Genomic DNA, 13,356 nt, shown 5'->3' on the forward strand with positions numbered 1-13,356 from the left:
CGAGTGATCCAATGTTCCCAATGATGTGCAGTAGTATTCCCCAGTGCCTCCTGCCCCAATAAAACTGTTTTTCTTCCAAATTTGTTTCCCAAACTCGTCACACACCTTAAATTTAACAATTTCGGATGATCAAATACCGAAACAATGAGGTTTTACCGTATGTCGAACTTGTTTCGCACCGTACGTAGCCAACTGCGCTAGGTATGAATTTCAAACACTCGGTTTTCAATCAGGTTTTGTGCAGTAGGGAGATGGGCGATGTTTGTGTACCTCACTAGGCACTCTTTTGAGGCTGAGTCGACCTAGGGGGCTGAATACGCAAACTCCACACACAAGGACACAGATCCCCCCTGTAGCCTGAACAGACTGTTGGGGCAAGTGCTGCTAGAAAGCACCTATATGAAGGCTGGCACGGCCTTTGTCTCCCCAGTGGCGATGTTTACTACACGCCGCACCAGGTCATTTGGGGCTGAGTCGACCTAGGGGAGGCCCAGCACCGATTTAGATAGTCGTCACCGGTGTCTCACTCACTCTACAGAACAGGGGGAGATCATACAAACTCCACTCACTCTCTACAGAACAAGAGGAGATCATACAAACTCCACTCACTCTCTACAGAACAGGAGGAGATCATACAAACTCCACTCACTCTCCACAGAACAGGAGGAGATCATACAAACTCCACTCACTCTCTACAGAACAGGAGGAGATCATACAAACTCCACTCACTCTCTACAGAACAGGGCGAGATCATACAAACTCCACTCACTCTCTACAGAACAGGAGGAGATCATACAAACTCCACTCACTCTCTACAGAACAGGGGGAGATCATACAAACTCCACTCACTCTCCGCAGAACAGGGGGAGATCACACAAACTCCACTCACTCTCTACAGAACAGGGGGAGATCATACAAACTCCACTCACTCTCCGCAGAACAGGGGGAGATCATACAAACTCCACTCACTCTCCGCAGAACAGGGGGAGATCATACAAACTCCACTCACTCTCTACAGAACAGGAGGAGATCATACAAACTCCACTCACTCACTCTGTAGAACAGGGGGAGATCATACAAACTCCACTCACTCTCTACAGAACAGGGGGAGATCATACAAACTCCACTCACTCTCCGCAGAACAGGGGGAGATCACACAAACTCCACTCACTCTCTACAGAACAGGGGGAGATCATACAAACTCCACTCACTCTCCGCAGAACAGGGGGAGATCATACAAACTCCACTCACTCTCCGCAGAACAGGGGGAGATCATACAAACTCCACTCACTCTCTACAGAACAGGAGGAGATCATACAAACTCCACTCACTCACTCTGTAGAACAGGGGGAGATCATACAAACTCCACTCACTCTCTACAGAACAGGGGGAGATCATACAAACTCCACTCACTCTCTACAGAACAGGAGGAGATCATACAAACTCCACTCACTCACTCTGTAGAACAGGGGGAGATCATACAAACTCCACTCACTCTCTACAGAACAGGGGGAGATCATACAAACTCCACTCACTCTCTACAGAACAGGAGGAGATCATACAAACTCCACTCACTCACTCTGTAGAACAGGGGGAGATCATACAAACTCCACTCACTCTCTACAGAACAGGGGGAGATCACACAAACTCCACTCACTCTCCACAGAACAGGAGGAGATCATACAAACTCCACTCACTCTCCGCAGAACAGGGGGAGAACAGACATACACTGAAGGCGGCGTCCGAGTGGGGAATCCAACCCAGGCCCTTTCTGCCGCAAGGCAGCGGACGTCACCGCCGCGCCACGCTCCCCGCCGGCGCCCGTCGCTCACGCGACCGCGGCACAATCGCCCGCGACGTCCGCGCCTCGCGTGACGTCCGTGCCTCGCGTGCCGCCCCAGGTGAAGGCCCTGCTGGAGCAGCTGGACTCGCTGGAGGCGCTGTTCCCGTCGCTGCACGCGCTGCAGCGCGAGTTCCCGCGCTACGCCGCCGCCGACTTCCAGCGGCGCGTCAAGGCCCTGTGCCTGTGGCTGAACGTGACGCGCGACCTCAACCACAAGCTGGGCCTCATGGGCACCATCCTGGCCATCCGCGACGTCCCCGGCATGGAGTGGCCCGTCTTCGAGGTCACGTCGCCCCACTGGGCGTCCGGAGGAGGAGGAGGAGGAGGAGGGGGGGGGGCCGCCCGTCACGCCGCGTCCGACGACGGGGGGGCCTCGTCCGGCTCGGAGACCGACGATGAGGAAGAGGAGGAGATGGTGGTGGTGGTGGAAGAGGCGGAGGTGGACGGCGATGTGGCGACTCGGGGAGGAGGTGAGCGGTGTTGCCGCCCGCCCGCCCGCCCCCACCCACCCACCCCCCCCGACCCTCTCCCCCGCCCCCCCACTACCCACCCCGGTGCGTCGTGGGGGCCCTCACAGGCGTCCATCACGGCTCTAGCCCCCAACAATTTGTTAAAGGCTCTACACGGGGGGGGGGGGGGGGGCGTCTTTGTGAGTCTCGACGTCTGCGGTCGCTTGTATTGAAAACCCGTTTGTTTGTTTAGAACTCCTCTCTGTCTTTCTGCCTCGAGTTTGTCTTCCTTTGCCCGCACCTCCGTTCAGCACGGTTGGCTATGTACTGCGCGAAAGAAGTCCGACATGCGGATAACTGCAGAGCAATCCCTCGTCTCTACGCTTCGCCGCACGCAGCAGCAGCAGCAGCACCCCGCTGCACCGCCGCCGCCATCGCCGCGGGCACCAGGCCACACGTCCGTTTCCAGGAGTCGTTCTTCCGGGGCGGTCGAGCCGACAGCGAGGGAGAGGAGTCGCCCGGAACCCCGGACACGGAGGGGTCGTCCGAGGGGTCGCGGCCGCCCCCCGCGGCGCGTCACACGGCCATCTACCGGCCCTTTGTGGACAAGGCGCTCAAGCAGATGGGGCTGCGCAAGCTGATCATGCGGCTCCACCGGCTGCTGGACGGCTCGCTCCGTCGCGCCAGGGACGCTCTCATGCCGGAGGTGCACGGCGAGCAGGTGCGTGTGTGTGTGTGTCTGTGTGTGTGTGTCTATGTGCGCGTGTGTGTGTGTGTCTATGTGCGTGTGTGTGTCTATGTGCGTGTGTGTCTATCTGCGTGTGTGTCTATGTGCATGTGTGTCTATGTGCGTGTGTGTGCGTGTGTGTCTATGTGCGTGTGTGTGCGTGTGTGTGTGTGTGTCTATGTGCGTGTGTGTGTGTCTATTTGCGTGTGTGTGTTTGCGCGTCTGGACCATTGGACGGGTTTTCAGGATTGGAAGGATGCCCTAGTGGTCTCCCTCTTTAAGAAGCGGGACCGCACAGACTGTAACAACTACAGGGGCATCTCACTCCTCAGTGTGCTGGGAAAGGCCCTGGCAAGGATTATTCAACATCGCCTCGCCAGGCACGCAGAGGAGAGGCTTACGGAGCCCCAATGCGGTTTCAGGAAAAGGCGGTCCTGCACAGATGCCATATTTTCTGTCCGTCTGCTACAGCAGAGGTGTAGGGAATTCCAGCAAGACCTACATCTCTGCTTTATTGACCTGGTCAAGGCCTATGATACCATCAGTAGGCCTGGGCTCTGGGTTGTTCTTCGTGCTTTTGGAGTACCTGGCCCTCTGCTCACGATGAGCGGGCCCGGGTAAAACTACGTGGCCGGGAGTCAGAGCCATTCCCTGTACACCTTGGGGTGCGACAGGGATGTCCTCTGGCTCCGACATTATTTAACATCTATTTTGACTACGTAGTTCGTGAAGCCTTCAATAGCTGTACCGGGGGAATCTCCATATGGTACAGATATAATGGGAGGCTGATCGATGCCCGGGTGCGGTCGAGGGATGGTTCCCTATTGCTCAACCACGTTATGTATTCCGATGTTTTGGTAATAGCTACTCATTCAGAGGAGGAGACGCTGCTGCTGAGACTGGAGCGTGCTACTAAGAGATGGGGCCTTACCATCAGCCCCACCAAAACTAAGCACCTGCCTGGGTATCTTGTACCATCGGACACTCCACCCCCACAACTCCCAATCGGTGATGGGGCAGTTGTGGATACGGTGGAGAGTTTCCCATACCTGGACAGTGTGCTTATGACCGGCTCCAGTTTAACAGCAGAGGTCTCACTCCGAATCAGTCGAGCGGCAATATCATTGCATCGGTTGCGTAACGCTGTGTGGAAGCTACCTGGTCTGTCACTCCGCACTAAGCTTCAGGTCTTCTCGGCCACGGTCATTCCCTCCCTTCTCTACGCTTGCGAAACGTGGACCCCCCTAATGGAACATCTTCGCCGGTTAGACACATTTAGACTAGCCTGCCTACGATCCATCCTGGGTTTAACCAGGCTGGATTGTGTGAGGAGCTCACAAATCCTTGAAAGATCTGGGCAAGGTCCCATCGGTGAGCTCCTCCGGCAGGCAAGGCTGCGTTGGCTGGGTCATGTAGCCCGCATGCCCAGCCACCGCATGCTGAAACAGCTTTTGTTCGGCCGGATCGAGGGGGCTAAATGGGCGCGGCACGGGCTAGAGAAGAGATGGAGTAACGTGGTACAGGAGGACGTGGAGCTGAGTGGACTTGCCGATGACTGGTACCAGCGGTGTCGAGATCGGCCTCTGTGGAGGAGGCTCGTGAAGGACGCTACTGGGCAGTTGGAGGCAGTTGCCCTCCAACAACAACGGAGGGCGGAGGAGCGACGCTCACAACAACGAGCGGAGCGCCGGGTGGCTAAAGCACAGCAGGTTGGCACAGTAGGGGGCACAGGTGGTGCATCAGCCAGTCATCTCAGTCATTCGACCCGTGGCACCTGGGTCTGCCCCGTGACCTCCTGCCAGCGGGCGTTCGACACTTCACGTGGCCTCAAGGTGCACATGGCCTGGCACAAGCGTCGTGGTGACGTCACCGCCACTTAGTGGCGAATGGCGGTTGTTGTTGTTTTTGTGTGTCTGTGTGTGCTTGTATCTGTGTGTGTGTGCGGTAGTGTAGCGGTTAGCACGCTGCGCTACAAATCTGGCGAGCCAAGTTCGATTCCCGCTCACGGCTAACACCGATGACGATAATTTGAACTGGTCCTGGGCCTCCTCTAGGTCAACTCGGCCTCAAATAAGTACCTCGTGCAAAGGTGGCCGGGCGTGGTGCTGGCGACCCGCCCCTTTGTGTGCCACAGTGCCGGCAACTCGCTAACAGCACTTGCCTCAGCAGTCTGTTAAGCCTATACGGGGGATCTTTGTGCGTGTGTGTGCGCGTGCACACACGCACACGAAGATCCACCGTGTAGCCTTCACAGACTGATGGGGAAAGCGCTGTTGGCGAGTCGCACCTCTGAAGGCCGAGTGGGTGGCTAGCACCACGCTCGGCCGCCTTTGTCTCCCCAATGGTGATGATTAAACACTGCGCCAGGTACTCATTTGAGGCCGAGTCGACCGCCACACCCGCTCACCCACCCACACACCCTCCTACTTAACCAGCCGCCAACCCGGCAAAGCACCCACCCAGCCAGGCCTACCCTCATCCAGCGGTGGATTGACCACAGCTGCCGCGTCCCACAGGACAGCGAGCTGGCGCTGGGCGGCAGCCCCCAGGACTACCTCCCCGAGCTGCTGGAGCGGCTCACCCTGCAGGAGTGCGCCGCTGCCCCTCCGGGCGAGGGGGGGGAGGGGGAGGAGGGAGAGGAGGGGGATGCGGGAGGGGAGGCCGGGCGCCAGCTGCTGGCCGAGCTGGAGCGCATGGGCCTGCCGTCGTTCCGGCCCGCGTACCTCGTGCTGTGCCGCATCCTGCTCAACGTCATCCACGAGTGCCTCAAGCTGCGGCTCGAACAGAGGCCCGCGGGCGAGCCCTCGCTGCTCAGCGTCAAGCAGGTGCCCGCGCGCGTGTGTGCCCGTGCGCGTGCGTGCGTTTGCCGGGCGTGGCGCTCGCCACAACATCCCGTGGTGCGCCGCGACAGGTGCTGCTCGCGAACAGCACCTGCCCCCAACAGCACCTGCCTCCAACAGCACCTGGCCCCAACAGCACCTGCCCCCAACAGCCTGTTGAAGGCCCCATTTGGGGACGTGCGTCGCTCCGTGCGTGCGTGTGGGTGTGCAGCTCGTGCGAGAGTGCAAGGAGGTGATCAAGGGCGGCCTCATCGTGAAGCAGTACTACCAGCTGATGACGCACTCGGTGCTCGAGGGGGAGCAGCCGGAGCCCGAGCAGGACATCGACGAGTTCGAGGACGACCTACAGAAGATGCTCACCGTGAGAGCGTCGACAACAACGCCACCGCCTCCACCGCTGTCAACACCACCACCACCACTATCAGCACCACCACTATCACCACCATGACCACCATTATCACCACCATCACCACCACCATTATCACCACCATCACCACTACTATCAAGACCGCCATCACCACTATCACCGCTACCACTATCAACACCGCTATCACCACCACCACTGCCACCACCACCACCACCACTATCAACACCCCTCTGACCCCCACCGCCACTCTCACCACCACCACCACCACAACCACCTACAAGCGAAGCGGAGGCGCCAGGTTGTCTCGCGCAGAGGACACCCCGGCCCTGCTTGGCCCCGAGGCAGGTTTTGGCACCGAGTGAGGCCGGCTCGGCTCGCATGTACCAGTGGAAAAGGGGCGTGTGCACGTGTGCATGTCTGTGTGTCTGCAAGTTGGTACAGTAGGGGGGCACAGGTGGTGCATCTTTCAGTCATCTCAGTCAGTCGACCCATGGCATCTATTTATGTCCCGTGACCTCCTGCCAGTGGGAGTTTGACACTTAACGTGGCCTTAAAGAGCACCTTGCCTGGCACAAGCGCCGCGGTGACGTCACCCCCACTTAGTGGCGAATGGCGGCGGTTCTTGTTGTCTGCATGTAGTGTAGCAGTGAGCGCGCTGCGCCCCTTACCCGGCCACCCGAGTTCGATTCCCCCTCACGACCACCAACACCAGTGACGATTATATCAACCTTCTCCTGGTTCTCCCCGAGGTCGGCTCAGCCTCAAACGAGTACCTGGTGCGGTGTGTGAACGTCGCAACTCGCATCACGTGTGACATGCCTGGGCCTTCGTAGGTGGTGCTACTCGCTCGCTGCACTTTCCCCAACAGTCTGTGAAGGCTATACGGGGGACCTTTGTCTACATGCAGGTGTACTACGAGTACATCCAGAGCTGGATCAGCATGCTGCAGCACCTGCCCCAGGCCTCGTATGGCCTCAAGAACCTGCTGGAGGAGGAGTGGGGCTTCAGCAAGCAGGTGGTGCCGCTCGTGCGCGGGGGAGAGGCGCAGGCCGGCACCCTCTTCTGGTGCGGCATTCACCCACCCGCTCGCCCACCCGCTCGCCCACCCGCTCGCCCACCCGCTCGCCCACCCGCTCGCCCACCCGTTCGCCCACCCGCTCGCCCACCCGCTCAGCCACCCGCTCGCCCACCTGCTCACCTACCCGCTCGCCCACCCGCTCGCCCACCCGCTCGGCTACCCGCTTGGCTACCCGCTCACCCACCCGCTCGGCTACCCCCTCGCCTACCCCTCACCTACCCGCTCGCTCACCCGCTCGCTCGCCCCTCGCCTACCCGTTCACCCACCCGCCCGTCCACCCGCTCGCCCACCTGCTCACCTACCCGCTCACCTACCCGCTCACCTACCCGCTCGCCCACCCGCTCGCCAACCCACTCGCCCACCCGCTCACCTACCCGCTCACCCACCCGCCCACCCACCCGCTGACCCACCCACCCACTGACCCCCCCAGTCGTGTTGACTTGGGTCCCGCGTAGACGTCCGTTCCCCACTCTCGTCGCCGCAGTGACATCGCTCGCGAGCTGCTGCACTCCACCGGCGACTTCCTGCGCCACGGCGCGCGCCGACTGTGCTCCGAGCTGCACGTGAGCCCCAACGACAGCGTGCAGTCCGACGGCATCCGGTCAGTCACACCGCCAATGTTCATCTCTCTCTGTCTCTCTCTCTCTCGTGTGTGTGTTACTCTGTGTGTGTTACTCTCTGTGTGTTACTCTCTGTGTGTTACTCTCTGTGTGTGTTACTCTCTGTGTGTTACTCTCTGTGTGTGTTACTCTCTGTGTGTTACTCTCTGTGTGTTACTCTCTGTGTGTTACTCTCTGTGTTTTACTCTCTGTGTGTTACTCTCTGTGTGTTACTCTGTGTGTGTTACTCTCTGTGTGTGTTACTTTCTGTGTGTGTTACTCTCTGTGTGTGTTACTCTCTGTGTGTTACTCTGTGTGTGTTACTCTCTGTGTTACCCTGTGTGTTACCCTGTGTGTTACTCTCTGTGTGTAACTCTGTGTGTTACTCTCTGTGTGTTACTCTCTGTGTGTTACTCTGTGTGTTACTCTGTGTGTTTCTCTGTGTGTTACCCTGTGTGTTGCTCTGTGTGTTACTCTGTGTGTTACCCTGTGTGTTACTCTCTGTGTGTTACTCTCTGTGTGTTACTCTCTGTGTGTTACCCTGTGTGTTACTCTGTGTGTTACTCTGTGTGTTACTCTCTGTGTGTTACTCTCTGTGTTACCCTGTGTGTTACTCTCTGTGTGTTACCCTGTGTGTTACTCTGTGTGTAACTCTCTGTGTAACTCTCTGTGTGTAGCTCTGTGTGTTACTCTGTGTGCTGTGTGTTACCCTGTGTGTTACTCTGTGTGTTACTCTGTGTGTGTTACTCTGTGTGTGTTACCCTGTGTGTTACCCTGTGTGTTACCCTGTGTGTTACCGTGTGTGTTACTCTGTGTGTGTTACCCTGTGTGTTACTCTGTGTGTTACCCTGTGTGTTACTCTGTGTGTTACCCTGTGTTAACCTGTGTGTTTTACTCTGTGTGTGTTTTACTCTGTGTGTGTTTTACTCTGTGTGTGTTACTCTGTGTGTTATTCTGTGTGTTACTCTGTGTGTTACCCTGTGTGTTACCGTGTGTGTTACCGTGTGTGTTACCCTGTGTGTTACCCTGTGTGTGTTACCTTGTGTGTTACCCTGTGTGTTACTCTGTGTGTGTTACCCTGTGTGTTACTCTGTGTGTTACTCTCTGTGTTACTCTCTGTGTTACCCTGTGTTAACCTGTGTGTTACTCTGTGTGTGACTCTGTGTGTTACCCTGTGTGTTACTCTGTGTGTTACCCTGTGTGTTAACCTGTGTGTTTTACTCTGTGTGTGTTTTACTCTGTGTGTATTACTGTGTGTTACCCTGTGTGTTACTCTGTGTGTTACCCTGTGTGTGTGCCTCTGTGTGTGTGCGTGTTACTCTGTGTTACTCTGTGTACAATGGTAGTAGCTCTCTCTCTCTGCCTTGTGTCCTTTTCCAGAGATATCGGCGATTAGTGCATTGCCCTATGAACCCGACAGCCCGAGTTCGATGCCCGCTCACGGCCAATACTAGTGACGATTATCTGAACCAGTCTTGGGCCTCCCCTAGGTCGACTCAGCCTCGAATGAGTACCTCGTGTGGTGTGTAAACATCGTCACCGGGGATGTGGTGCTGGCCACCCACCCCCTCATGTGCCGTGCCGGCCTTCATAGGTGCTCGCCTTCATAGCACTTGCCCCTACAGTCTGTTAAGGCTACACACGGGGGCATCTTTGTCTCTCCCCTCTCCCTGTGTGTCTCACCCTGTGTGTGTATCACTCTCCCCTTCTCGCTGCGTGTGTGTGTGTCTCACCCTGCGCACGTGTGTGTGTGTGTCTCTCCCCACGTCACGTGTGTGTGTCTCTCCCCACGTCACGTGTGTGTGTCTCTCCCCACGTCACGTGTGTGTGTGTGTGTGTCTCTCCCCACGTCACGTGTGTGTGTGTGTGTGTCTCTCCCCACGTCACGTGTGTGTGTGTCTCTCCCCATGTCACGTGTGTGCGTGTGTGTGTCTCTCCCCACGTCACGTGTGTGTGTGTGTCTCTCCCCACGTCACGTGTGTGTGTGTCTCTCCCCATGTCACGTGTGTGTGTCTCCCCACGTCACGTGTGTGTGTGTGTGTCTCTCCCCACGTCACGTGTGTCTCCCCGGCGTCCTCTCCCCCGGGATGTTGTCTGCGTTTCAGGCGCTCCGTGATCGAGACGTGCCGAGCCGTGAAGGAGCTCTTCCACGAGGCTCGCGAGCGCGCCTCCAAGGCGCTCGGCTTCGCCAAGATGCTCAAGAAGGTTCCGCCGCTCACTCCTCTCTGTGCTGCCACCTTGCCGTGACGTAGGCGCGCGTGTGAGTGAGCGTGGGGGAGACAAAGGCGGCCGGGGGTGGTGCTGGCCACCCCCCACCCTCTTTTGCGCGCCTTTTTGGCCTCGGCAGGCGTTCGCAGAACGGCACTTGTCCCGACAGTTTGTGGACGGCTACACGGGGGATATTTGTCTTTGCGCGTGTGCGTGCGTGTCCGTCGGGTGTCAATGTGAGTAGAATCCACGTGTGTCTGGTGACGACGCGCGTGAGTGTGCAGAGTGAGTGCAGCGGTGAGCGCAACGCTTCGCAAAGGTCCAGGCCTGCCGAGTTCGATTCCCGCTCACGGCCAACACCGGTGACGAACATCTGAACCGGCCCTGGGCCTCCCCTAGGTCGACGCAGCCTCAAATGAGTAACCTGGTGCGGTGTGTAGTAAATATCGCCACTGGGGAGACAAAGGCGGCCGGGCGCGGTGCTGGCCACCCACCCCCTCGTGTGCCGTGCCGGCCTTCGTAGGTGCTCGCTAACGGCGCTTGCCCCCAAAAGTCTATTGAGGCAAAATTGGGGGATGTTTGTTTTGTCTTTGTGTACTGGCCATTTGTTAAAAAGAGCTTCATAGTTCATAAGATTTCTACAGGATAAATAAAGATTCTGATTCTCTCTGTGTGTGTGTGTTGCGTGCACGCGTCAGGATCTTGGCCTGGCTGCCGAGTTTGTTTTATCGTCATCAGTGGATGAGCTGCTCCATCTCCTGGCCACGAGCGGTCACGTCAAGGTACGCGGCACAGCCGGCCCTGACAGCCACGTGGCGCGCTCACTCACACACGAGTTGACTCACACACGAGCTGACTCACTCACGAGCTGACTCACTCACGAGCTCACTCACGAGCTGACTCACACACGAGCTCACTCACACACGAGCTGACTCACACACGAGTTGACTCACACACGAGCTGACTCACACACGAGCTCACTCACACACGAGCTCACTCACACACGAGTTGACTCACACACGAGCTCACTCACACACGAGCTGACTCACACACGAGCTGACTCACACACGAGCTGACTCACACACGAGCTGACTCACACACGAGCTGACTCACACACAAGCTGACTCACACACGAGCTCACTCAGACACGAGCTCACTCAGACACAAGCTCACTCACACACGAGCTCACTCACTCACGAGCTGACGCACACACGAGCTCACTCACACACGAGCTCACTCACTCACACACGAGCTGACTCACTCACGAGCTGACTCACACACGAGCTCACTCAAACACGAGCTGACTCACACACCAGCTCACTCACTCACACACGAGCTGACTCACGAGCTCACTCAGACACGAGCTCACTCACTCACACACGAGCTGACTCACTCACACACGAGCTGACTCACTCACGAGCTGATTCACTCACGAGCTGACTCACTCACGAGCTCACTCAGACACGAGCTCACCCGCACGCGCTCACCTTCCTGTCCTACATGCACGTCATGTAAACAAACCAGCCACCCACACTCAAGTTCACCACACCACGCCGACACAATGCACCACTCAGCGCACACCTCGCCCAAGCTTCCTGTTACACCTCTACCCCCCCCGTAGTGCAGTGTGGCCATGCGCTCCACCCCCACCCTCGCTCTCACGCAGGTGCTGCTGGAGGACCTGGAGCCCGTGCAGGTGTTCGTGCCGGCGCCGCTAGGCGAGCACCGGCCGCTCGTGCTGCAGCTGCTCAGCGCCGCCTGCGGCCGCGACTGCTCGGGCCTGGAGGCCCCCGCGGCCGCCGGCGGCTACCTGCTGCTGCTGCGGCCGCGGGGCGGCGGGGCGGGCGGCGACGCCGCTCCCGCCGGCGGCCGGCACCACCGGCACCACGAGCAGCAGCAGGAGCAGCAGCAGGAGCAGCAGGAGCAGCAGGAGAAGGAGCAGCAGCAGGAGCGGCACCGTGGAGACCAGCAGCAGCAGCCCGGACAGCAGCGGCGGCAGCAGCCCGGACATGGAAATGGCAGCGGCGGAGTGGAGGAGCCCGGCACAAGCGGAGAGGACTTTCTGGCCGCGTACGATGAGAGCGACGAGGGCGAGGATGGCGGCGGCGGTGGCGACGGCGGTGACGGCGGTGACGGCGGCGACGGCGGCGGCGGCGGTGACGGTTGCGAGGAGGAACGAGGAGACAGGGGTGAAGAGGCGAGACGCCTCGAGGAGGAGAGGAGACAGCGGAAAGAAGAAGGCGAGCGGACGGAAGAGGGGATGAGACTCGGCGAAGAAGCGAGGACGAGGAGGAGGGAAGAGGGGAGCGCCGGGGCTGAAGAGGGGAGCGCCGGGGCTGAAGAGGGGAGCGCCGGGGCTGAAGAGGGGAGCGCCGAGCCGAGCGGCGTCGTGGAGGAGCCGAGCGGCGTGGGACCCCGGGGCGGCGAGGCCGGGGGGGGCGGGGGAAGCGGCCGAGCGGAGTGGTGCGGCCGGACGATGAGGGTCAGCCTCACCACGGAGACGATCAACACGCTGCAGGACGTGCAGGTGAGGCTCGCGGCAGCGACAGCTCTGTCGTCGCTCGAGCTCCCCGTCGGTTCGTCCCCTCGACCGCCTCCACGACTGCCACCTACGACCACCTCCACCGTCTCTGTCCACCCAACAGTGGGAAATTACAAATGGGCTCACGGATGGTGTTCACCACGGTCTATGATCGGCAGGTTTTTTCGTGTAAATTTTGACTCAAAGCTTTCGTGACTGCAGGAATTCACACGTAGGTAGAAATTTTTTTCATACAAATAAAGCGATTCAAAATATCGCGACGTTTTCAATCGCCTGTGTCGCGATCGAAAACGTCGTGATATTTTTTCATCGCTTTGTTTGTATTATTATTTTTTCTATCTACGTGACTTTACCGAAAGAACCGTGGAGAGTGGATTTTTCGTGTGATTGGCGGGGTAAAGTGTGGGTGACTCCCCCCACCTCTTCCAACAGCCCGGCGTGTTCTGGGACCTTTTTTGCCAGAACAGACGGACGAGGCTTCGACCCTTTTCTGGCATTTAAAACACGAGCTGTGCTCGTGTTTTAAACGAGGGCGCACCTATTGCAAGGAATCAAGTCTGCTTTAACAAGCATGCTTGTGACAAAACATGCGTCTGATAACATCGTTTGCATTGCCCTTGAAACTGATTGTCTCACCACCTGCAGATTTGAAGTTTGCGTGACTGCAGGGATCCATACCATACGCCTTGGTTCTTTCGGTAAA

At 58.2% G+C, this 13,356-nt stretch overlaps 1 protein-coding gene across 3 annotated transcripts in view; it reads left to right on the plus strand.

Moving 5' to 3' along the window:
- The window catches only part of MAP3K4 (mitogen-activated protein kinase kinase kinase 4), an 81,613-nt gene that overhangs the window by 39,417 nt on the left and 28,840 nt on the right, over nucleotides 1–13,356 (plus strand). For all 3 annotated transcript variants that reach the window (XM_076053245.1, XM_076053244.1, XM_076053243.1), the window contains exons 4-12: nucleotides 1,902–2,313; nucleotides 2,691–3,013; nucleotides 5,536–5,844; nucleotides 6,071–6,220; nucleotides 7,134–7,291; nucleotides 7,789–7,905; nucleotides 10,009–10,108; nucleotides 10,810–10,893; nucleotides 11,778–12,638. In XM_076053245.1, coding sequence (XP_075909360.1) covers nucleotides 1,902–2,313; nucleotides 2,691–3,013; nucleotides 5,536–5,844; nucleotides 6,071–6,220; nucleotides 7,134–7,291; nucleotides 7,789–7,905; nucleotides 10,009–10,108; nucleotides 10,810–10,893; nucleotides 11,778–12,638 — 2,514 coding nt within the window. The remainder of the gene's footprint in view (nucleotides 1–1,901; nucleotides 2,314–2,690; nucleotides 3,014–5,535; nucleotides 5,845–6,070; nucleotides 6,221–7,133; nucleotides 7,292–7,788; nucleotides 7,906–10,008; nucleotides 10,109–10,809; nucleotides 10,894–11,777; nucleotides 12,639–13,356) is intronic.

The sequence above is a fragment of the Petromyzon marinus genome, chromosome 60 (assembly GCF_048934315.1).
Source record: "Petromyzon marinus isolate PM22_M1 ecotype Great Lakes invasive population chromosome 60, UKy_Petmar_22M1.pri1.0, whole genome shotgun sequence".
Taxonomy (NCBI): domain Eukaryota; kingdom Metazoa; phylum Chordata; class Hyperoartia; order Petromyzontiformes; family Petromyzontidae; genus Petromyzon; species Petromyzon marinus.